This window comes from Ascaphus truei, chromosome 2 (genome assembly GCF_040206685.1).
Source record: "Ascaphus truei isolate aAscTru1 chromosome 2, aAscTru1.hap1, whole genome shotgun sequence".
NCBI lineage: Eukaryota > Metazoa > Chordata > Amphibia > Anura > Ascaphidae > Ascaphus > Ascaphus truei.
In genome coordinates this window covers 321,724,642-321,749,312 of record NC_134484.1, presented here as the reverse complement: position 1 = coordinate 321,749,312, position 24,671 = coordinate 321,724,642, and the positions used below count along the sequence as shown (strand labels likewise).

Below are 24,671 nucleotides of genomic sequence, written 5' to 3'. Positions count from 1 at the left end.
CTGAATGGTAACTACAGGTACTGTACTTTTGTCCCATATTTATATGGTTGGGATAGTGTGGGATGGAAGCGTTTTGCTCTGTTGCCGATAGGACTATTCTCTGGTGAGAGCCAATAAAGCCATAAGATACCTTGAGGTCCGTGGGCTGCAAGGGGTCTAATGTCAGACAACTGCTTAGTAAATATGTTCCTAATGCGTTAATGTACAGGACATAACTAGTAATATTCATGGGCAGCCACAATATGGAAAGTACTATATTGCTAAATGGGGAAACCATTTTAAAACACTCTTGCAACACAGAGGTTAAATGACAAAATGGGATGCAGTTGGTTTCCTCTTTTTTTCTGTACAATCTTTACCCACGCTTAACACTTGATTTATTGAAAGAAACACACTGGTCTGAATTGCAAATAACCAACACAGAGGTGCTATATATAAAGATTTGTGTTTTTTCAAAAGGAAATGAAAGTGAGCTTTCCATTATAAAACCATTTACAGTACTGACCGAAAATCATGTCATTATTGATGTCTCAGAAACATTTCAAACACTAGAAATGTGCGCATCTACTTGCATTTGTTTTGTACGGCAAGAAACCCTCATCAGTAAATTCTGATTTATGGCGCATGCCTGTAGTTTAAAGTAACATTTACAGATGTGCGCCACAGACAACATCCAAACTCAGCCTCCTAATCCAGGGGTGCTCAATTCCAGTCTCCAGCCCCCCCAGTCAGTCAGTCAGTCAGAGCCACCTTTGCTGAAGCTAGGATATCCAGAAAACCTGACCGGTGGGCGGGAAGTGCTTGAGGACACGAGTGTCTTTCTCCACTCCCTAGCGTACTTTGTTTTTCTTTGTGAAAAAAGTTGATGCACACACTGCAGAACATATACAAATTGGTTTTATACATTGGCGAACGACTTGCTATTCTTCTGTGCGTCTATTGTACGACAAAATCACTTACTGTATAGCAACGCTTTGTACATAACCGCCCAGGTGTTAAAACACTTATTTATTTATTTTTTAAGGAAAAAGTGAATTCTGGGACATTTTACAAGTTTGTGTCAGTGTATGGAATAATAATAGCTTATTTTATTTATAGCGCTTTTCTCGCAATGGGACAGAAAGCGCTTCACAATACAGTATAGTGAGGGTGTAAGCAGCATTGTACATAGGATAGTCCCTGCCCTGCAGAGCTCACAATCCATGTTTTTGGTGCCTGAGGCACCGGGAGATAATGTGACTTGGCCAATGTCACACAAGAGCGGATACCAGAAATTGAACAAGGTGCCCTGCTTCAAACTCAGTGCCATTGTTATCAGTCGGTGCTGTTACTCACTGAGCTGCTCCTCCCTGCATTGAAAAAAAACAACAGCACTCTGCTGACCCACAAGGTTTTTGCATCACATTTCGAACCGCAGTGCAAGGATTGCAACAACAATCGCCACAATCTTTTGTGTGTGTGTGTACATTACACTGGCGACACACTTTATTCGAGCTCGGCTAGTCCCACGAATTCGGGTATACCCGGGTGTATTGAGGTTTGTGACTGTTTTCTGCCCGAGTGCATTGAGGTATTTTCCAAGCAGGGATTGAAGCATTTTATTCCCGCTGGCTGCAATACTGCACAGTATATATATACTGCATTACAATTCATGAATTTATGCCATCTGGTAGACACGCGAAGCATTGCAGCCTATTAAATCCTAATCATTATCATTTAACAGATTAGCCGCCCGTCAGCCAGGCATGAACCCAGGCTGGGAAGGCAAACGCAACGGGGCTTGTCAGAGGTGAGGAGCGGCGCATTCCAGGTATCTGCCAGGTACATACTGGGTATTTGCTCGAATAAAGTGTGTCGGTGCAGTATGTTAGACCAGCCTTTCAAAGCGATACCAGAGAAGATGCGTAATTAATCGTTAAATGTTTACATGACAATTCATCGTCTTAGTGATGTCATCATTTCGCTCAAACGCAATCCGTTACATAAACAGAAAAAAGGCAATCTCCACTGAACGAAAACTTTATTTTATTCTTCTAAAATTAGTAGCAATGACAGCATGTTTACTAACACACACTTCTTGCAGGCCGTGGAGAAGGGACGGTCAGATTACGACGCACCTTATAAAGGCTACGGCGATGTCGGGGTACTTTTTAAAGGAGCATATGGAGCAGGGGGTTTCCGGAGCTGAAATGCATTGATTTCAGCGCCGGTGGGCGCACCGCTTCCAGAGATTCTTACCTCAGAGAGGCGTGCCGGTCTGTTTAAATGTCCTGCGTCACGTGGGCCAATAGGACGCCATAAGGGATGACATCACAGCTTCCTATTGGTCGGCGGGACATTTAAGCCGTCATTATGTTAGCTCAAACTACAGTACCCCAGCCAGAGGTGCTACCGGCACCCCCTTCCGAGGCAAGTATCCCGGGAAGCAGGGGGTCTCCGGAGCTGAAATTAACACGGTTCCGCTCCGGAGACCCCCTGCTTCAAACCTAATAGTAAAAAATAAATCACGTTATGCATTATATTTAATGCAACAGATTTGTTTCACATGTTCCATATCCTGCTCTACACTGGAAAAGCAATAGACATGTCAGGGAATTACTACGGACGGCCTATTCTTTCAGTTCATGCAGCCAGAAACTTTACAGAATCATCACTTCAAAATATAATACTCACTTCTGAAGGCTAGTTTTAATCAGCGTCTGTTTTATGATATGGTAAATTTATATAAAAAAGCGTCAGGAAAAAGAATGAATGGGTTTAAAAAAAAAAAAGGGTCTGTGACATCATCATACGGGTGAAGAAATTAAAATGGGCCGGACAAAATCGCAAGAAAAAATGACCATCTTTGGACAAGGACGGTACTCAATTGGATTTCAAAGGATAGCAAAAGACAGACGATGACCAAAAGTACGATGAGAGCGTTAAAAATCAGAAAATGTGTTGCAGCAACTTGGGGGAGAGAGGCTTGTAGTCGCAGTACCTGGAAGATCATTGGGGAGGCCTTCATCAAGTACGCGATCAGTAGCTAGGATAAGGTGCCGGCTCACAAAAATATGTATATGGTGTATAAAGCCAGCACACTCATTTTATAAAATTGTGCTGGCTTTATACACCATATACATATTTTTGTGAGCCGGCACCTTATCCTAGCTACTGATCGACCTATTGGAAAATCGGCCTTTTTGGACCCCCAGTGCAACCTTTATCAAGGTTCTTAGGCCCAGCAGAAAGGATGGAACACCCCACAAGGGATTGTCCAATTGTTATCGCACTCTAACCCAAACTGCCCCCGCTAGACACAGCCCTAAGCTACAGTAGCTGTAAAGGAGTTAAACCAGTAGTGCCTTAATGATTGGCTACATGCATACACACACACACACACACACACACATTGTTTTTCTCAAAAAAGGGAACATGCAATTTTATAGACGTCACACACGGTCGCAGGCAAATGGGTTGTTTGGATCCTGTGCTGGCACTTTCAAGGGCGTTTGCGAAACACAGCTGAGGAATGTAATAAAATGTATGTACAAACGCAAACAATTTTTGACCGGCAGAAAAACTGCTACATCCACATTTTTTCCTTTCGTATACACTGTAGTAATTTATTCAATCAGCTCCACCATATATAAATGTGAACAACATTAGGCAGCTGCTCTGTAACTCTACCTACCTTAAGGTCCTATTTCATAGGCTGTGAAGTGGCTTTCCCATTGATTGTAAAGTCGTATGCTTTGTTCGAATGAACGAATGAACGATGCTGAAACCTTCCCAATCAAGTAGAAGTCAGCTTCACGGTATATTAAAAAAGGACTCGTCACCTACCTGTGTGCACGTGACTTGTGAAAGGGGTAAACACATCTAGTTATCCAGCCGACTCACTGTATCTCACCACAGGGCACTAAATATGAGCAATATCTCCCCAAAAACTGTCACACGACATCTCAATTACGCTGCCACGAATAATTGAAGGTCTTACCCACAGGAGTCCATGGTCCCATTTTTATTAGAAGAAAACCCCCAATGAAGCAAAATGTGTCAGAAAATGCGGTTAATCTATTAGACTCCTCAAGAAGTTTACGAGATTGAAATGTGAATTCCTGTGTTGTTTGGTTATTTTCTGAAATACTACCAGTGCCATGCGCTACCGCAGGGAGACAGTCAGAGATCAGGGAGGTTAATGCATGGCTAAGGCCCCGGACATGTTACCTGCTTGCTGGCGGAAGCGCGCTGAGGCGCGCTCCCGCTCAGCACTGAGCCCCTACAGCCGCAATTAGAGCGGCTTTAGTAGGGGCTCACCTGCGCTTCCGCGCGCTTGCGGAAGCGCAGGTCTTGGGGGAATTTAAAATTCCCCCGCTTGCCGGCGAGACAGGCCGGTCACGTGAGCGGTTCGCCCAATGAGGGCGAACCAGCTCCGTGATGTCACTGGCCCGCCCCCGGCCAGTGACGCGCCCGCCCCCTGACGGTCTGTCCCCCTTCTACCCCGATCCATGTCTCGTGTGTGTGTGTGTGTGTGTGTGTGTGTGTGTGTGTGTGTGTGTGTGTGTGTGTGTGTGTGTGTGTGTGTGCCTTTGTGTATGCATGTGTGTGTGTGTGTGTGTGCCTTTGTGTATGCATGTGTGTGTGCCTTTGTGTGTGTGTGCCTTTGTGTATGCATGTGTGTGTGTGTGCCTTTGTGTATGCATGTGTGTGTGTGTGTGTGCCTTTGTGTATGCATGTGTGTGTGTGTGTGTGTGTGTGTGTGTGTGCCTTTGTGTATGCATGTGTGTGTGCCTTTGTGTGTGTGTGCCTTTGTGTATGCATGTGTGTGTGCCTTTGTGTGTGTGTGCCTTTGTGTATGCATGTGTGTGTGTGTGTGTGCCTTTGTGCGTGTGCGTGTGTGCATGTGTGTGTGTGTGTGTATGTGTATGCATGTGTGTGTGTGTGTGTGTGTGTATGTATATGTGTGTGCGTGTGTGTGTGCGTGCGTGCGTGCGTGTGTGTGTGTATGCGTGTGTGCGCGTGTGTGTGTGTGTGTATGTATATGTGTGTGCATGTGTGTGTGCATTGTGTGTGTGTGTGTGTGTGTGTATGTGTATGCGTGTGTGCGCGTGTGTGTGTGCGTGAATATATTTATCAAAGTTGCACAATGTTAATAAATAATTTATTCTCACAACATGTCTTTTTTTTTAAATTTTTAAAATATTATATAATACACACACACACACACACACACACACACACACACACACACACACACACACACACACACACACGTTCCCCAGTGACACACACACTGACAGCTACCAACACACACAGTGATACCCGCCTCCCAAGCGCTTGCTGTCTCCTCTGTAAGGACAGCAAAAAGCTCCAGGTAGAGCGAGCGGCAGCAAGCGAGAGCGAGCAAGCGCCAAACATGGCCAAGGCCTAAGAAAGTGGTGCAGGAAGGAGGGGTTTGGGTTTTTAGAGCACTGGGACTCCTTTTCTGAGAGGTGCCATCTATATTCTAGGGACGGATTGCACCCCAATGAAGAGGGATCTTTTGTGCTAGGGGGGAGAATGCTAAAAAGGTTGGAGGAGATTTTAAACTAGGATGGAGGGGGGAGGGGAATGAAACAGATAATGAACTAAATGGAATAGATGAGGATACAAGGTGGTATGGAGGTAGAATGGGGGCAAGTGCAAGTTTGACAAGCAGTGAGACACCCATAGTAAATAGAGATAATACTAGAAAACTTCTAAAGACTAAACCAAGTGGGAGCAGAAAGGAAGGAGCAGATAAGATAATAGTACAGGCTGAAAAAAAACTTAAATGCATGCTTGCTAATGAAAGAAGCCTGACAGATAAAATGGGGGAGCTTGAATTAATAGCTACAAGGGAGCAGTATGATATCATAGGCATTACTGAAACATGGTGGGATGAAACTCATGACTGGACAGTTAATTTAGAGGGTTATTCTCTTTTTCGGAAGGATCGAACAAATAGAAGGGGAAGTGGAGTATGTCTATATGTTAAACCGGATCTAAAACCTATTATAAGGGATGATGTCTATGAAGGGAATGATGAAAATGTAGAGACCTTGTGGATAGAAATTAGCAGTGGAGGTAAAAGTATAAAGAAAACGTTTGTGGGAATATGCTATAAACCACCAAATATCTGTGAGATTGAGGAAGCTAAAATACTTTTGCAAATGGAGAAGGCATCAAAACTGGGTCATGTTTGCATAATGGGGGATTTTAATTATCCAGACATAGACTGGGGCAATGAGATTAGCGTTACAACAAAAGGAAACAGGTTTTTGGGGGTGCTTAAAGATAATTATATGACCCAAATTATTGAGGAACCAACCAGGAGAGGGGCAGTTCTGGATTTGGTCATATCAAACAAACAATGTAGAAGTAATAACAAATATTCAAGTCCTGGAACATTTGGGTAACAGTGATCATAACATGGTCTCATTTGAAATAAATTATCAAAAAACAGATTACTTGGGTTCAACAAAGACTTTAAACTTTAGAAAGGCAGATTTTAATAAACTGGAGGTCTAATCTAGTAGTAATACAATGGGATGATGTTTTTGCAGGGAAAAATGTAGAAGATAAATGGGCAGTCTTTAAAACATTGTTAGAAAAACACACTTATCAGTGTATACCCTTGGGTAATAAGTATAAAAGAAATAAGTCAAAACCAATGTGGCGAAATAAACAGGTAGGGGAGGAAATGGACAAGAAGAGCAAGGCGTTTAGATTCTTTAAGTCAGAAGGGACAGAGACATCGTATCAGAATTATAAGGAATGTAACAAAAATTGCAAAAGAGAAATTAAATTAGCAAAAATGGATAATGAAAAAAGGATTGCAATAGAAAGTAAGGTCAACCCTAAAAAGTTCTTTAAGTACCTTAATAACAAACAGCATCCGGAAAGCTGGGGAAAACGGAGCCATGTTTCACTGTGAGATAGGTAGGCATATTATTGGAGATAAGGAAAAAGCAGAGGTATTAAACAAATTCTTTGCCTCTGTGTTTACCAGGGAAGAATCAAGTTCAATAGTAGCACCACAGGATGAAGCCACAACCTCCATAATAATGAACAATTGGTTAACTGAGGAAGAAGTTCATAAGCGACTTGAAAAAATTTAAGTAAATAAGGCACCTGGCCCCGATGGCATACATCCAAGAGTTCTCAAGGAGTTAAGCTCAGTAATAGCAAAACCATTATATTTAATATTCAAGGACTCCATTTCCACAGGCTCAGTACCACAAGATTGGCGTAAAGCAGATGTGGTGCCTATATTTAAAAAGGGAGCTAGATCACACCCGGGGAATTACAGACCTGTAAGCCTGACTTCAATAGTAGGGAAACTACTTGAAGGTTTAATACGGGATAATATTCATGAATACCTAATGGAAAACAAAATTATTAGTAATAGTCAGCATGGATTTATGAAGGATAGATCTTGCCAAACTAACCTTATTTGTTTCTTTGAGGAGGTAAGTAGGAATTTAGACCAGGGTAATGCAGTTGATGTGGTCTACTTATATTTTGCAAAGGCTTTTGATACGGTTTCACACAAGAGGTTGGTGTACAAAATAAAGAAAATTGGACTCAGTAATAATATATGCACCTGGATTAAAAACTGGTTAAAGGACAAACAGCAAAGGGTTGTCATAACTGGAACTTTTTCAGGTTGGGCTAAAGTCGTGAGTGGAGTACCTCAAGGATCGGTACTTGGACCCCTGCTTTTTAACTTGTTTATTAATGACCTTGAGGTTGGGATCGAGAGCAAAGTCTCCATCTTTGCTGATGATACTAAATTGTGTAAGGTAATAGAATCAGAGCAGGATGTAATTTCTCTTCAGAAGGACTTGGAGAGACTGGAAACGTGGGCAGGTAAATGGTAAATGAGGTTTAATACAGATAAATGTAAGGTTATGCATTTGGGATGCAAGAATAAAAAGGCGACTTACAAATTAAATGGAGATATATTGGGGGAATCCTTGATGGAGAAGGATTTAGGAGTGCTTGTAGACAGCAGGCTTAGCAATAGTGCCCAATGTCATGCAGTAGCTGCAAAGGCAAACAAGATCTTATCTTGCATCAAACGGGCAATGGATGGAAGGGAAGTAAACATAATTATGGAACTAGAGAGAGTGCAGAAAAGAGCCACCAAATTAATAAAGGGGATGGACATTCTAACTTATGAGGAGAGGCTAGCTAAATTAGATTTATTTACATTAGAAAAGAGGCATCTAAGAGGGGATATGATAACTATATACAAATATATTCAGGGACAATACAAGGAGCTTTCAAAAGAACTATTCATCCCACGGGCAGTACAAAGGACTCGGGGCCATCCCTTAAGGTTGGAGGAAAAGAAATTTCACCAGCAACAAAGGAAAGGGTTCTTTACAGTAAGGGCAGTTAGAATGTGGAATTCATTACCCATGGAGACTGTGATGGCAGATACAATAGATTTGTTCAAAAAAAGGTTGGACATCTTTTTTGATGGGAAAGGTATACAGGGATATACCAAATAAGTAAACATGGGAAGGATGTTGATCCAGGGATTAATCCGATTGCCAATTCTTGGAGTCAGGAAGGAATACATTTTTCCCCTTACTGGGGTTTTTTGTTTGCCTTCCTCTGGATCAATAAGTAAGTATAGATATAGGATAAAGTATCTGTTGTCTAAATTTAGCATAGGTTGAACTTGATGGACGTACGTCTTTTTTCAACCTCATCTACTATGTAACTATATAACCCCTCGGCTGAATTGTACTTTTGATGCAAATGCATTGTTTTTATGCTCACAACATTGTCCCTGTGACAAGTACAATGGAATACAAATCCTTGATGCTCCATAACCCTTGAAAAACATATCAACTCACATAAGTCCAATATCCCAACCACTTAGGGGTCCACTGCATGGCTCATGACATTCATGCTGGTGCTGGCGTCCAAGATTACCCACAGACCATGGTCTGGGAATTCATGTGTGGCGATTTTTAAGTTTGCCTCCCTGCATGGAGTGCTACGTCATCACGTTTTGTCTCCCGTCACAAACACGGGCCAACCTTTTGTGGGTGTGTCTTAGCTCATTAATCTTTCGGGACAGAGAGAATTATTTTAAACTCGAATGAATCGTAGTATAAAATATCCTATAACTCTCCCGCTATAAACCTTAAAATAATGCTGCCCTCATCTTTGCATTCAATGATTTGCATGCACGCCTGGATATGTCTTGACAGGGCTAATTTTAATCTTTGAAGGGGAAACAAATATCTGACATATGCAACGCCTTAGATTTTGTTGCATCTGCCCAACTGGGCCCCCACCACAAATTACAGTAGTATTTTGTATCCTTGTGAATTGCATTAGGTTTCAATTATCACACATTTTTAAATCTGTAAGGACAGGGAGTGTGTCCCCTCTCTCTCACCTTTTGTCTGCTAGCCAGAAAGGTCTCAGCAATTTTTAAGCTGTCTTTGATATACAATGTTATACCAGGTCAAATCTCTGGTACATCTGCACATAGTGTGTGACCAGTCACTACAATTACAAACTTCATTTTTTCCCCATTATTAAATTGGCTAATTAATGCAAAGACTATGTTGACCCAGGAAACATCACAGGAGATAGAGAAAATAGGCATTTTTTCAAATGAAAGTTAACCCCCTGGTTACTGTATGGTTAATACAACTGAATAGGTTAAAGGCATTGACATGACAGGGATAGATACATTCTATTAGAAAAGCTACAGGTCATCTTAAATCCAAGTAATATTCATACAGGAAAGAGATATATTTCAAGCTATTTTATTCTATACAAGAAGCAGATAGACTCAAGGATGAAGTGGTTAATGATACTAGTAATAGAACCCAAAGCATGCAGAAATCATTATACACTCAATTAAAGTTGCATTTTGCGCTACTTGTCTGTTAAAAAATAAAAAAAATTCCGTTCAGCAGAATTCATTATCTGGCGTCGGATAAGCCGTTCAATGGATGACGGACTGTCGTATAGCGAGGACCAACTGCACGCGCACACCAGGGGAGTCCCCTAGAGATGCTCCGTTGTTCCCCCCTATGATCCCATGATCTGGCACCGGGCAGAATATGTGACCTCTTGACACAAAATTGGCAACGGAGCCAGGGCATGGCCAGCAGAAAAGCAGCGACATCCCGAGATGACACTTCAGGTTTCTATTAGTGACCCCCTGGGCCGTGACCATATTTGTCGTTTGTCGTTTGTGTTGATCACGGCAAAATAAATGAAATAAACAAACTGCAAGTATCTTGGGAACTGGCGGGTGCCTGGAAATCTGTGGACCTTGGATGAGCTGCCTGGGTCAAGTAAGATTGAAAACTATATGCAGTACAACAATTTGGGGGGGATTGCAGTTTTGGTGTGTGGCATCGGACTTAGGATGTCAGCCAAGAGAACAGCATCCGGAAAGCTGGGGAAAACGGAACCATGTTTCACTGTGTAACAACCAAGTCATCAGATTGATCCCTGCTTCTGTCTCTGTAATGTCTCCCCACTTAACACTTGGATTGAGGCACTCCTTTTCCTATTGCTTTAGGTCTTAAGTGCTTATTCCCATTATGTGTTATATTATGTCACGTGTATTACTGCTGTAAAGCGCTATATACCTAAAGGTGCTATATAAAGACAAACAGACAGACAGTACATACAGCGAACGGAGCTGTAACGTAGGCACAGGGGAGAGTTTTCCATGCAACAACAGACTCAACTACACAGTCCAAGATTTTGGGCCGTATTTACGAAGCTGTCCTCTCCCCCATTGCAAGGTGTCTTCCAACGATGGAAAATGCCTTTCGGCAGAAAGCTGCTTAGCAAATATGAGCTTCTTAGTTTTTAACAAATTGCCTTTTTGTTTGGTCTTGAACACATGCTCCGTCTATGAAATGAGCCAGTAGTTTTCTGTTGCTGATGTAAAAATAAATGTAATTTTTTTGGGTGGTATCACATGGTGGTTTAAAAGGAATGTGGGACATGCATGAACTTACTGAGAGCACATTAGGAATCCGTAAGAGATAAAATAACCAAATACCAACACACATAACTCTAGATCCCCAGATCTTTATCTTGCATTTAATGCTGCTTAAAAACCCTGCAATACAACTACAATAAAGCAGGTCTTGTCTCTTGATTCTAACAAAGATCCTGCATAAACGCCAGCAATACAATGTCATTAACATACACACATATATTATTATATTATTTGTTTTGGCTGTGGAGCACAGAACACGATCTGTGTGTAAGTAGCATAGAATGAGGACGCCTCCCCTTCTGTTATCAGTCATAGAGCAATCACATAGTCCCTCCGGCACTCAAAGGGTTAAATACATTGATAAACCATTCCCAGACTAGAATTGAAAAAGCGCTCAATCCACATCACTTAAACCCTTCATAAAAGTACTCTCCCTCCCCCCCCCCTCTGTATAGCGCAGCATGCAATGTTTGCATTATATGTAAGCAAACATATACAGTACAAGCATAACTGTAGAGCAGTGATTCCCAACCTTGATTGTTTGGAGGAACACTCTGAAGTTTTTTTAAAAAAATCTCGGGGACCACTATCTGGCTGAAACATATTAGGTTAATTTCACACCTCACGAGCCCACTCTATTTCCCACCCTCTATCCATGTATTTCTCTCACTCACTCTCCTGCCTCCCATGTATTTATCTTCCCTGTCTCACTCTTACTCCCTCTTTTCCTCACTCACTCCCCCCCTCTCCTCTCACTCGCCCTTACCTTCCGTCAGTTACCCCACTCACTCAATCCCCCCCACAAAATACATACCAAAAAACCCCACCCCCCTAAATACTTGTAACCCCACCCCACAATACATAATAAAAATACCCGCCCCCGCCAATACATATTAAAAATGCCCCTGCCGCCCCAATAGATTTTAAAAAATACAAAAATCGGACCACACGGGCAAAATCATCATCCTCATCTCCCCCAGCACCCCTCATCATCATCCTCCTCCTCATATACCCACCCCCCCTGCATCTCACATAACCCACCCTGCATCTCACATCACGCTCCCCCCTGCATCTCCCTCCTCCTGTTGCTCCGAAGCCACCACAGATTTCCCCCCTGTGTGCGAATCACTCACCCCTCATACCGATCCCCCATCCCAGCACCCTACTAAAGAAGGCCGTGTTCTGCACCCCCCCTCCCCCCCGCCCGCCCCGCTGGTAATGTTACAGTGCTACCAATCCCCCATATGAATCTCCTCCCCCATCCCATCTGCCAACCTCAGGCGGCAGAAAGCGGCAGGCAGGAGGCGGGTGCAACCAATCAAACCAGTGAATGAACAGGAGGTTTAAAAAGGCAGGAAGCTGCAAGAGACATTGAGATTGTTTTTCCCCAGAGAGAGCAAGAGACTATTCCCCAACCAGGGGACACTGGTTGGTCTGGTTCCCCAGGCCTGCAGTAAGCAGGGCTGCTGGGACTCGCACCCAGGCAGAGTAGTGCCATGAGGGTCACAAGCTGCTGTATGGAGCAGATGTACCAGGAACCGGCATTCCTATCCTGCTGAGGGAACTACATGGAGACCCTGAGAGGGATTTCCCAACAACCTATCTGATAAGGACTTTATATTTTCAGTTGACATTTGCATAGTATTGTATGTTTTGAGGCTGGTAACTGGCTTAATTGCCCAGCCAGGTAGGAAGGTCCGAAGTCCGAAGTGGTTAGTAAGGCTGGGGCCATGGTGTCTTCGCCCACGCGGAGGCTGGGAAGTAAGCGGGTGCTTTCCCTGGCCATGGTGGACAAGCTGTTGGGGGCGTGCCTGGGGGCGTAACAAAGCTGGTTCGCCCTCATTGGGCGAACCGCTCACGTGACCGGCTTGTCACACTAAGAAATCAGTTTCAACTGATTTCAAGCGCAAAGCGCGCCCCCTCCTGCTTCCGCCTACACGCCGCATGGACGTGATCACTGCCTTAAGGCAGTCTAAATCGCTCAGCGTGCAGACACGTCCGCACGGTCTCGGCACTATGGCCTCAGCCCAAGTCTCCCAAGAGGAGTAGGGTTTTATTTTATGGTTTGGGTTTCTTAAAGTTAGTGTGTCTATTATTTAGTTGTTGTAAAGAATAAACCACTGCAGTTACAGCCTAACCCAATGTTTGGCGTCTTCCTAACCCTGCCACAAGGCCGTCCTGCCACAACACACATATACATACACTCAGAAACCAGTGAATAGGAAAGGGTCAATAAACCTGGAGATCAAGCATTGCGAGCCTATTTACTGCAAGCACAGAGATGGGCATGTTAGATTAAAGCAGCGGGTATTGCCTGGCTGTCAGCTCTTAAAATTGATTTTTTTTCTATTTACTCTGCATGGGACTTGGTTGAAAAAGGTTTGTAGGGAAAAAACAACAACAAAAAAAAAACCATAGACGCCCAACACCGGCCATTACTGTTTTTCACAGTGAAAATTATTTCTAATGTGCTTTGAAGCAATTCAATTTGTATAGTGACAAATGTATTTTGGGAATCAGCAAACTTTAAGGGGTCATCTGTGGATCAAGGCGATGGAAGAGTCAACACTAAACTCATGCCAAGATGTGCATTTTCAACCAAGGCTTTCTGAACCGATTCTGCGTTTGGCGATGGCATTAGGAATACTGTAGCTAGATAGGAGGCAAGTGATGCCCAGATATTAGGATATACAAAATTGACTTTTTGTATGTCTGTATTTCTGTCTCTTAGAGGCACTCCTGGCGGGAGGTTTGAAGCAAGGGGTCTCCGGAGCTGAACCACGTTAATTTCAAAGTCTGGGGACCCCCTACTTCCTGAGACACTTACTTCCATATGGGGTGCCGGAAGCAGCACAGACGGATCATCATTATAGCAGATTAAATGTCCCGCATCCTGTGGTCCAATAGGAAGCCGTGACATCAACCCTTGCAGCTCCTATTGGTCCGTGTGGCGTGAGACATTTAAACTACGCAGAGATACGGGCACCACCTTCCGAGGTAAGTATCTCATTAAGTAGGGGGTCCCCGGAGCTGAAAATCAACATGGTTCAGCTCCGGTGACCACCTGCTTCGATCCTATAAAAAGAACCCCCACACAGCTACAACCAGAAGTTTTATTTTACTTTAATTTTTTTTTGGGGATGCCCAGGGAACCCAAGGGTTATTAGGAACCCTGATTGGAAAACAAAACCCACTGGACTAGCAGGTTTGTCTACTGGGAGAGAATACTTGCCTGGCGGACACAAAATAGCAGCGAAGGTCAGGGCTTGCCCTAGCAGCCTATGGAAAGCTGCAACATCCTCAGGACATTGTGACTTTCTATGCATGAAGCCGCGCCCATATTTGTAGTTCTTTTGTGGGAAAAGGGTGGGGCAGGGCGAGGGATTTCTGCTTTAAAATCCGGTGTACGTATTTATGGCTGTGGTTGAGACTGTCCGTCTGCCAATGCTTGAGGCTCGGAGCCTCCAGTTGAAATACAGCAGTGTAAAGATGAATGATTGAGTTGATAAATGATCGGCGTGTTGTGTTCTGGGAAGTCACCACTATGCCTATTGGAAATGAATCCAGAAATCAGGGTGCTTTATTGGTCAAATGATCCTGGCATATAATCCCACTGTTGATAAACACACATTTGAGAAAATCAAACCTTCTTATTAGGTGTCAGGTTTGGCTAAAAGAAAGCATGAATCGTCCATATTTAAGGTCACTGCTATTACTACACTTTGACACCTTAACACATATTTTCTGGGTCTATTTTAATGGCCTTCCACGTTGCTACTGCTGTATCAAATATATAAAAAAAAAAAGAATGTGTAAGGCAATGTAAATATTCTCATTAAAAACTAGTTTGCCAGAGGGCAAAAACTGTTCCTGCTAATGCCAAATATTTACATTGCACAAGTGTGCCTCCCAGCGAGGGAATGCCGACTTAGTAACAACTGAACTATTAACCACTGTATTTACCCTGACAAAGAGGCCAAAAACGCATGAGGAGGTGAAAATATAGGCTGGAAAATAATACGCTATGGTTACAAATTTCCACATCTACCAAGAATTGAATTATGAAGCACCAAAAAGCTTTGCGGGCCCAGAAACAAGACCAGGGTCGGCTTGAAGGCGGTTCCATCGGTGCCACTGTACCAATCCCTGAGTTTATAGAGGGCCCACGCTCTTCCCCCACGACAATTAAACAGATTACCGGGGGAAGAGAGCTGGGCCTCTGTCTCTTTGCCTCAACGCCGCATTGTAGGAGATGCCGTTCTGGAGAAGGTACGGGGCCCCGCCAAAAAGCCCACTGTGCCAAGTGCCACAAAACTCCTAGTCGGCCCCGACTACAGGATCATTCATGAAGTAGTTCATCACATTCAAGATATTTTACAAAAAGGTAAAAGTACTCACTAAATAAAATGCGTGTAAAAAGTTGGAAGAAAAGTTCAAACTTCTAAACATCCCAACGAGTCTGACAATGATGTGTCTCGAGATACAAGAATATCTACCAGCTTCATTACTTAGGCTGCGCTTATAGTGCCAGCGACAGCGACGTCGTGTTAAAACAAATGCATTATCGCCGGCGCTTATAGTGGATGCAACGGCGTGACGGAGCGACAGCGCTACCAAAATTCTGGTAGTCAGTGGAATTTGATTTTTGGAGAGACGGTCTCCACATGTGACTGACTTATAGCCAATCAGGGAGCTTCTCCGCCCGTCTGCCTTCCCCCTTGCTGACGTCACTGGCCTTGCAGCCAGCGACGTCTCCAGAATCTGAAATAGAACTCTCGCAATGGCGACGGCGAGGGTGACGTCATCGGTCGCCGTCTGTATATGCACAGCCTTATGCGTTTAAAAGGGAGAAAACAAATGGACCTACGCAGAAAAAGGATATTGTAGCAGGGGAGGCAACCAGAATTTTTAGAAGCCAGCATTTTGTTAAGCGCACGCAGGGCTGGGGAGGGGAAGAGTTACGTTCCAGCTAGACTAGACCCCTGCCGCTGTGTGTCAGTGTATATCTGTGACACACACACACACACACACACACACACACTCTCTCAGGCTACTCTGTTACACACACAGAGATAAAAGACAAAAAAAGCGCAAAACGCAAATAGTGAAGTATATCAAAGTAAATATTTTAGTGATAAAGAGGTGAGTATTCTGCGTACATCATAAATGAACAATATTCGCATTCACGTGTAACGTTACACGTGAATGCGAATATTGTTCATTTATGATGTACGCAGAATACTCACCTCTTTATCACTAAAATATTTACTTTGATATACTTCACTATTTGCGTTTTGCGCTTTTTTTTGTCTTTTATCTCTTAGTTCGTGGGAGTGCTGAGCCAATCTTTTATTATAGCTGCATACGCTGACACCAACGGTTTTGTATGGTTCATATGTTCTTATCACTTCCACAGTAGGGTAGTGCCTTATGTAGTATCACATTTTGTTGTATATAATATGAATATATAAGGATTATTTTATATGGTTCACTATTAGACATTGTCTTCTACACGGTTAAGTTGTCTTTTGGGTTGCGCACCTTATTTCTATATCTATTACACACACACAGACCTCACCCAGCCACACTGTCAGTGTCGCAGGGCTGGCCTTAGCGGGGCTGAACGCAGACAGCAGGGCCCCACGGTGCAAGTAGTCAGTGGTACTTTATATGCCGTCTCTCCTCCTACAGCGTAGCGGTGGCATATGACATCGCGTTTTCATGGCAATTCATGACTCTTTGGTTCCAATAAATATTACCTACAAGCATATGCTACCTATTAATATGCTGCAAGCCACCGTTCCAGCGCTGGAGAAGATTTTAATCCTGCTCATTTGAATAGGAGTTGAACTCTTCTTCAGAATGGAGAAGGTAGTTTCCCTTTGTTTTACAGGTGCAATCCCACAGTCGCCAGCTGTCTTTTATAGGGGTCCCTGAATGAGACGCCGTACACACGTCACTGGAATTAGTTCACTTTGGTCTTAGGAGCGATTGTCCCTTTAAATATATGAGTCACTTATTCTGCACAGACGAAAAGCCTCTCTGCAAGGAAAGAGAATCAGCGGGCACTGCGAGCAAAAAGGTATTGAGGCTGGACTGTGCTAAACAAAAATGCCTTTATTAATCCATGAGCAAAAAATAGAATAAAAAAAAAAAAAAAAAAAAAGAGGGGAATAGATCCCCTGTGCGCTCCAACGCGTTTCACACCTATGGGGCTTTGTCAAAGAGTTCTGCACAATGTAGCTCAGGGCCTTAATAACAGTGACCGTACTGTATAAATATTGGTCCTGATAATGGTTTTAAACGTTGGTAACCAAAATCATACAAAACCAATAAATAACAACATTTCCAACAATGTATAAAAGATTTTTTAAAAAGTGAAGTCGTTTCTAGCTTTTATTTGTTAGACAAATATCAATCTGAAATGGAAATAGTCATGGACACAATGTGCAAATCAGAAGAGCACGTTAAACATAACGGAATGATAATCATTTGGTACAGTGATGTTACATTTGGAAATCCGGCAGCTACAGACTTATTGTACCCCAAGCTTTTAATACTACAGGTCAAATAGGATGTGTTTCCCGGCCTTTACACAGAAGTAAAAGAACTACATAAAAGAGGCCATCGCTCCAAGGATGTGAAGGATGTCATTAGGATGCATTAGTGATCTAGTGCAAGATACAGGTTTGGCTCAATAAATAAATGTTATTGTGCGGGAACAGAAGATAGAACATGTATAACCAGGTCATTACAATTCTAGCATTTCAATGACACATTTCACAACTGAATAAATCAGCAGAACAGTGTTACATTAACATAAAATGCCAAGATTATAGAACAGCATTGCACACCTCGGATTGTAATGGTTCACACATTTTTCCAAATGTATTTATCTCAGGACAAAATAACTCAGATAGAATACCCTAGACCAGTGGAGCGCAAACTGGGGGCGCTAGATTTTTTTTTTTTGGGGGGGGGGGGGAGGGGCGCGGGCAGTTGCAGAGGTCCCGCGCCCTTCCCCGAGGCATTTAAATAAAATGCCGGGGGATCGCATGAGACCTCTGTAACTCACTTACTGTGGTTCAGAAGCTTGGTGTCAGGTGTCAGCATGGCAACGCGGTGTCAAATGACACCGTGGGGTCATTTGATGTCAAGGTTGCCACGGTATTGTGACGTCACACGAACCCAGCAGCGTCATATGAGGCCGTGCGAGGTAAAGTGAGGGGGCGCTCTGAGAGCAGGCAGGGGGGGCGCCGCAAATAAAATTTGCGCACTCCGGCCCTAGATGAGGGGGGGGGGGGGTTAATCCCAGACGCACACGCCTAAAATGTACCTCCTGGGGCTGCGCTGACTGACCTGCTAGGCACGGCCGTCTTAACAGCATTATAGGCCCCCGGGCAAAGCAGTGCACTGGCCCCTGCCAACTCTCTGCTACATGTCGTAATGTTTCTCCTACCGAGTTAGCGGGAGATTTGAATGTTGAGGCGGGTGATTTGAAAATTAGTGCTAAATTCTGGTCTGTGCATAGATTAGGATGGGGCCCCTATGCTCGTGGGGGCCCCGGGCAACTGTCCAGCGTGCCCATGCGTTAAGACGGCACTGAGTCACGGCCGTGACCGGCAACATCGCTTCTCCAGCTTCCATAAGGCTGAGATTATAGTAGGCACGCGCGCGATAGAGCGCATGGTGTCGCACGCGCCTATCGCTCGAGCGATCCCTGCACTGAGGTCAGAGGCCATGGGGAGCCGTCACAAGGCTGGTTTGGCCTCGTGATGCAGCCGCCGCGCAAAAAGACAAATTGGTCTTTGCAAAAATCTGCCGTGCGGTCGCTCTGCATCGCTAGCACAGTCGCGCGCACTATGGGCAGCCTCATAGGGAAGAGGTAGGTTGTTCTCGCCGCTCTATAATCTCAGCCCAAGGCCCGTAATATAGTGGGCGCGCGCGCAGCAGTTATAGTTGGCTGTGGTTAGTCAGCCTTTCTATAATAGGGCCGCGCACGCACGGTAGTGAGCATGGAGTCGGACGATCGGAGGGAAGACAGGGAAAAGTAAGCTTTTGCGCCACTACCGCCGCTGTAATGTGTATGTATGTGTGTGTGTGTGTGTGTGTGTGTGTGTGTGTGTGTGTATGTATGTGTGTGTGTGTGTGTGTGTGTATTTATCAACATTGCACAGTAAAAATAATTTTTATTCATACATGACACACAAAAAAAGGGACACAAAGGGGATAATTCTATACATGCCAAAGCTGCCAATTGGGCCGCCTATAGAATTAGCCGCAAAGATGGTGCATGATCACCAGCAGGGGCCCCTGCATCACTTCACTTACCGGGATTCAGCCAGCTGTGAAGCGCTGCCATAGCACAAATGACGTTGCGGGTCTATGTGACGTCGCACACATCAAATGACGCCGCGGGTAACGTGACGTCATGACCCCGTAGCATCATTTGACGCGGATACCAGGTAGGGGCGCGAGAGTGGGACACGTGGGACAGGGAGCGCAGCAGGAAAAGTTTGCGCTCCTCTGATCTACAAAATAAGACTTATCAGGGCCGACTAAAGGACTTTAATATGTACAGGATTTGATAGAAGGGAGAGGGAGGGTTATGATGGAAACTTTCAAACATATAGAAGGGTTTCAACAAAGTACAAGAGGGAAGCCTATTTCAGAGAAAGAGACATGCTAGAACAAGGGGTCATGTTGTGCAGCTGGAGGGTGGCAGCATAAGGGGACACGTGAGGAAGTGCTTCTTCACGCAAAGGGTGGTGTGGTGGATTCGTCGAATAGGCTCCAGAGGTGGTGGGGGATAAAACAGCAAGGGAATTCAAACATGCTTAGGATAGACATAAGGCGATCCTAAATATGAAAAACATCCATGGATCAAATAGATTATGAAGTTTTACAGTCCATAGGAAAATTGGGCACACTAGATGGGCCAAGTGGTTTTTATCTGGCGTCAAATTCTGTGTAAATGTTGATAGAAAAAAAACAAAAAAAACTGTGGAAGGAGAGTACTCTGGGTACGTATGAATTTAGAGCCAAGAAATGGCATGTTTGGGAGCAGAAGAACCAGGGCAGGAGGGGGAACTTGGGACCAGGTGCACAAAAAAACAAGTACGGTCCTCCAGCAGTCGCGGGAGATGAAGCGGAGCACAGCCACGAAGTTAGCAGAGTACAGCGTGGATGGTGAATTCAAAAGTTTTATTCAACAGACAGCTGATGGATCATCTGACGCGTTTCAGCCACTAGGGCCTTGTCAAAGCGGCTTCACAGTATACATCAGGAGCTCAGCCGGCGTGGAGCTCACTACGCAGCTCACACCGAGCAACGAGGATAACACTGCCGGTCAGGTGACCGCCCCACTTCACTTGTGGGGTCTAGTGGGGTTGGCGGTGCAACAAGTATTCCTGAGCTGCACACAACCGGATTCCCGCGCCACCGCTCCCCCACAAACCGTGAGTTAATAGCAACAATTGGTGCCCTAAGCTGGGCTAGTTGCTGATTCGAATTTCTTCACTCTCACATGTGTACACCTTATTGGCAGTGACTTTTTGCATGTAGCTCTGAAGCACCTTTGAGGATTATCTGTATCCTGTTATACCTTGCACAAAAAAACAAGATGAGTATTTTAAAGAATGTGCTACCGGGCAAAAAAAAAATGGTCTCCTTGGGAGGCACTATTTAATCCTTAACAGGCATCTGGAAAATAAAATACCTTTTCACCCGAACCATAATATGGCAGCTTAACCATCACCGTCTAAATCCTATTAATCTGGAAGACAATCATTGCAGACTATGGTAAATAAGGGGTAAGGTTGGTATTTTACTAGCAGGTGTAGAGGGGGCAGATAAGGAATACGTGCACCAGAGCAAGAGGGTGCATCCCAGGGATCAGAAAGACCAGGTTGGTATCTTACCAGATGGTGTAGAGTGGGCATGTTAGGAATAAGGTGCACCAGAGGAAGAGGGGGCATCTGGGTGGACAGGTGCCCCTGAAATAGAGAAGGCACCTTGATGAACTAGAACAATAGGGGATGTGCAATTTGGATAGTGTAGGTGATTGGGTAGCCAGGTAAACAACAAGGTGGCATTTGCATGTTTTATACACATCCCTCTACAAATCTCACCTGGCAGCCCTTCTTGTGGTGAAACCCGACCACCACGATATGAAGCACAGGGCCCTCTCTGCTGTTTCTGCCGCCGGGGCTCTCCTCCCAACCATGGGCATCCATGCGTGACGTCAGTAGCGGAGGAGATAACACCTGTTATACCACGACCACCAGGGGGGTGCCCCGACTCCTTCCTGGTCTTGTTGCTGCTGTGCTTAGTGATGTTATAATATCCCAGGATAGAGTGCTGCAGATCACCTAGGATAGAATGCTGCCAATCAAGTGATCCAGGATAGAATGCTGCTGGTCACCCAGGATAGAATGCTGCTGATCAAGTGATCCAGGATAGAATGCTGCTGATCACCCAGGATAGAATGCTGCTGATCAAGTGATCCAGGATAGAATGCTGCTGATCACCCAGGATAGAATGCTGCTCATCAAGGGATCCAGGATAGAATGCTGCTGATCACATAGGATAGAATGCTGCTGATCACCCAGGAGTTGATAACCTGGGATAAATCCCTTTTCCTCGCCGTTTTTTTTCTCTCCCTCTCTCCTTACCCCCTCCCTCTCTCCCGTTATTGCTTCTGTCTTTATTTCCTCCCTTTTCCCCTCTATCTCTTCCTCCCTCGCTCTCTCTGCAGTCAGATATCTCACTGACAGCCTTCCAGTGACGTCACAGCGCCAGCCCACCTCACCTCCCCGTTCCTGAATGTGCATGGCGCGTCATCTCTAGCTGCATCTGATTGGGTGACGCCGCAGCCACCTCCCTCTATCATAGGCACAGGTTACCGAAAGAAGCAAAGCGCTGCCTGACGCATGATCGATGCGGCGGCCATTTTTTATTCGGGCACATAGAAATAAATGCATTAAAAAAAATTATTTTATAAACTTATGAAACCAAGCTGATATCAAAACAAATGAAGTCACAATAAAACAGACTTATTTTCGGGGAGGGGGGAGGGAATCCCTATCATTAGGGAAAAGTATTTTGTTGTAAATAAAAGTTACATGAACATTGTATTTGTTCATTTCAAAACTTTCATTTGAAAATGTCATCATAATTTCCCTTTCTGGCCCTTTTCAGTTAGTTTTGTTGTAGCCTTAGGCCTCGGCCAGGGTGCCGGCGCCGCTGAGCGGGTGCTCAAGCTTGCGGTGGCCGCGATGAAACACATTGATGAGATGTGTGTGGCCAGCGTGAGCAAGCGCGACGCTTACCTGCTTGGCGAGACAACCAAGTGAGCGGTTCGCCCAATGAGGGCGAACCAGCTCCGTGAAGTGAAGGCCGCGCCTCCTGACACGCCCCCTCAAGCACGCAACTGGCTGGCCATGAAACGCCCAGCGCCTGACGTCATGGCGCTTGAGCGCCAGCGAGCGCTCTCCCACCCTGGCCGCAGCCTTAACCAATAATAACAAGCAGAACTAGTTTAATAAACACGTTTTTTTCCTTGATGGGAGGTCTGCAATATGCAGTTCTGCAGGAGAGATAGAAATCAGCTCCTTCCAGTTATTTTGGGGCATTTGTGTCTGTAGGTATGTAGAAATGTATTTATATAGCGCCCACAAGGTAAGGAGCACTTTACGAAATGATAACATTTTTACACGGAAATGTAATTAAATAACCATCTTTCATTTTGTTTCCTGATCTTTGTTGTCAGATTTCCTATTACTCTTTTGAAACAAAAACGCCACCATTTTGCTAGTGTTGTAATAATCTGCTATTCTCTGCACACTTTCCTTTCTCATCGCCAGGTAGCAGTCCAAAAACAAGATTTGAGTTTTTTTGTATGGAAAACCATGTTGTCATCGGCTTAGAAGGAAATAATAGTTTGCCCCCTGATGGCCCAATGCAGATGTAGCCATGTCTGTTTGGCTATCAGTCTACCCTCCCTGGCACGCAAACCCTGGTAAGAGCAGGCAGTGCAAGTACCAATTATGGGTTTTCCCCACACAGGCAGCTTCCTTGAGTGACAGGGGAAGAGGTGGGGTTAGGTCTGTGTTCTGCCCAATCCTGGGTTCAGACCTAGAGCCTTCCCCCTACTGTACTTAAGGGAGTTGCAACCCCAAATTCATTAGTGTCTCTACCGTTGAGGGAGACAAGGTATCACGCAGGGCTGCTGTGCACTGGCAGGCCCTTGTCCTCTTCCTAAGGGGAGAGTGAGTGATTACCTTTTCCCCTGGTCCTGCTAAAGGGCTGGGGAAGAGCAGGGTCTGCTGCGGGGGTTCTAAACCCGTAGTGAAGGTCCCGGGACCATCCTAAGTTTGGAGACCAGATCAGTGACTGTATTGGGCAGGCCTGCCTTGATACTGTGATTGCAGAAGAATAAAACTGGTTCCAGTTATCTATACCTTCCACCTGGTGTGTAATCTTTCTGGGGGGAGAGGAAACCGTTCTACTGTGGGAGATTGCCTCCCTATATCTGGAGCCTACAGCAGATGGAGGCGCTGTGTACCATGGAGAAAATGTCGGGTATATACCCCAGAACCTTGTCCTGCAGCCCCCACAACCATCGGCGGACCACTAAGCATCCTGTGAGCAAAAAAGGTAGCATGCACCATCACCTTGTAACAGGGGATTCTCCCAAAGGGTGGGTGGAACACTGTTACGTAGATAATAAGATTTATATGGAGACATTACAATAAAATGGTGCGGCACATTTCTGTCAGACACAAGTAGATGTGATACTTTAACACATGTATAGTGTGGGTCCCCCATTCCCCCCCCTCACCCCCCCTCCCCCGGTTCCCTTACCTCCCGGCGGGATCGCGCTGTACAGCGGAGGCAAGGACGGGTGCTGGGGAGGTTGCGGTGGTGGCTGGAGAGGCGAGCAGGTCACCAGGAGCTTTGCGGTGCACCCGGCTAGCGGGGGCCGCCATTTTAGATTGTGCGCATGTGCAGAACAGCTCAGATGTGCGGGGGCCATTAGGGAGCTTAGCACATGCACAGAGTATCCCAGAGAAGCAGCCCTGAAGGGATAGGGGACGAAGGGGAACTACAATCCCCAGCAGCCCAAGGGTTTGTAGACACGTGTTGCGGCTATGCCAATGGGAAGGCCAGGTTTACAGAGTAGGAGATTGAAACATTTGGCGCTTTCAAGACCACGCTAGTCGGAGCAGGGACACAGAGAGGTGAGGGTGTATGTGCAGGTTGTCTGTGGCCCCTGTACTAGACCCCCCTGACAGGCCCCAGCTAGGCCCAGACTCCCGTGCAAGCTTGTGGCTGCTACAGGGACAGGCCCTTAGGCAGGGACACTGCCCCATTAGCTGAGTAAGCATTAGGGATACAGCTGCAACGATGCACAGTTCTGATTGTCTGTGATCTGGGACCAGATCAAACTGAAAGTTGAACAGAGACTATATACATGTGGGACACTCCAGCTGGATACCACCCACGTGGAAGAGGACTCATCGCGGAGGCAGACATTATCGCTGGATCAGCGAATCCTGTATACCTATCAGCCGGCGCGCCCTGGTGCTGGAGCACCCGGGAGGTACATATACGCCAGTGCACCAACTATTTATACCTAGACTAGTGGGCAGCGCTGTCTCACACACCGGGGTTG

General features: G+C 45.1%; 1 protein-coding gene across 2 annotated transcripts in view; it reads right to left on the bottom strand.

Moving 5' to 3' along the window:
• The window catches only part of AVL9 (AVL9 cell migration associated), a 70,662-nt gene extending 48,870 nt beyond the window's left edge, over positions 1 to 21,792 (bottom strand). Inside the window, exon 1 of one of the 2 annotated variants that reach the window (XR_012799203.1) lies at positions 21,127 to 21,792. Coding sequence is in view for 1 of the 2 variants with exons in the window: in XM_075586557.1 (XP_075442672.1) it covers positions 21,127 to 21,231 (105 nt within the window). In the remaining variant the exon portion in view is untranslated. The remainder of the gene's footprint in view (positions 1 to 21,126) is intronic. The other variant, XM_075586557.1, reaches the window with a different exon arrangement.
• Positions 21,793 to 24,671: the final 2,879 nt, after the last annotated feature.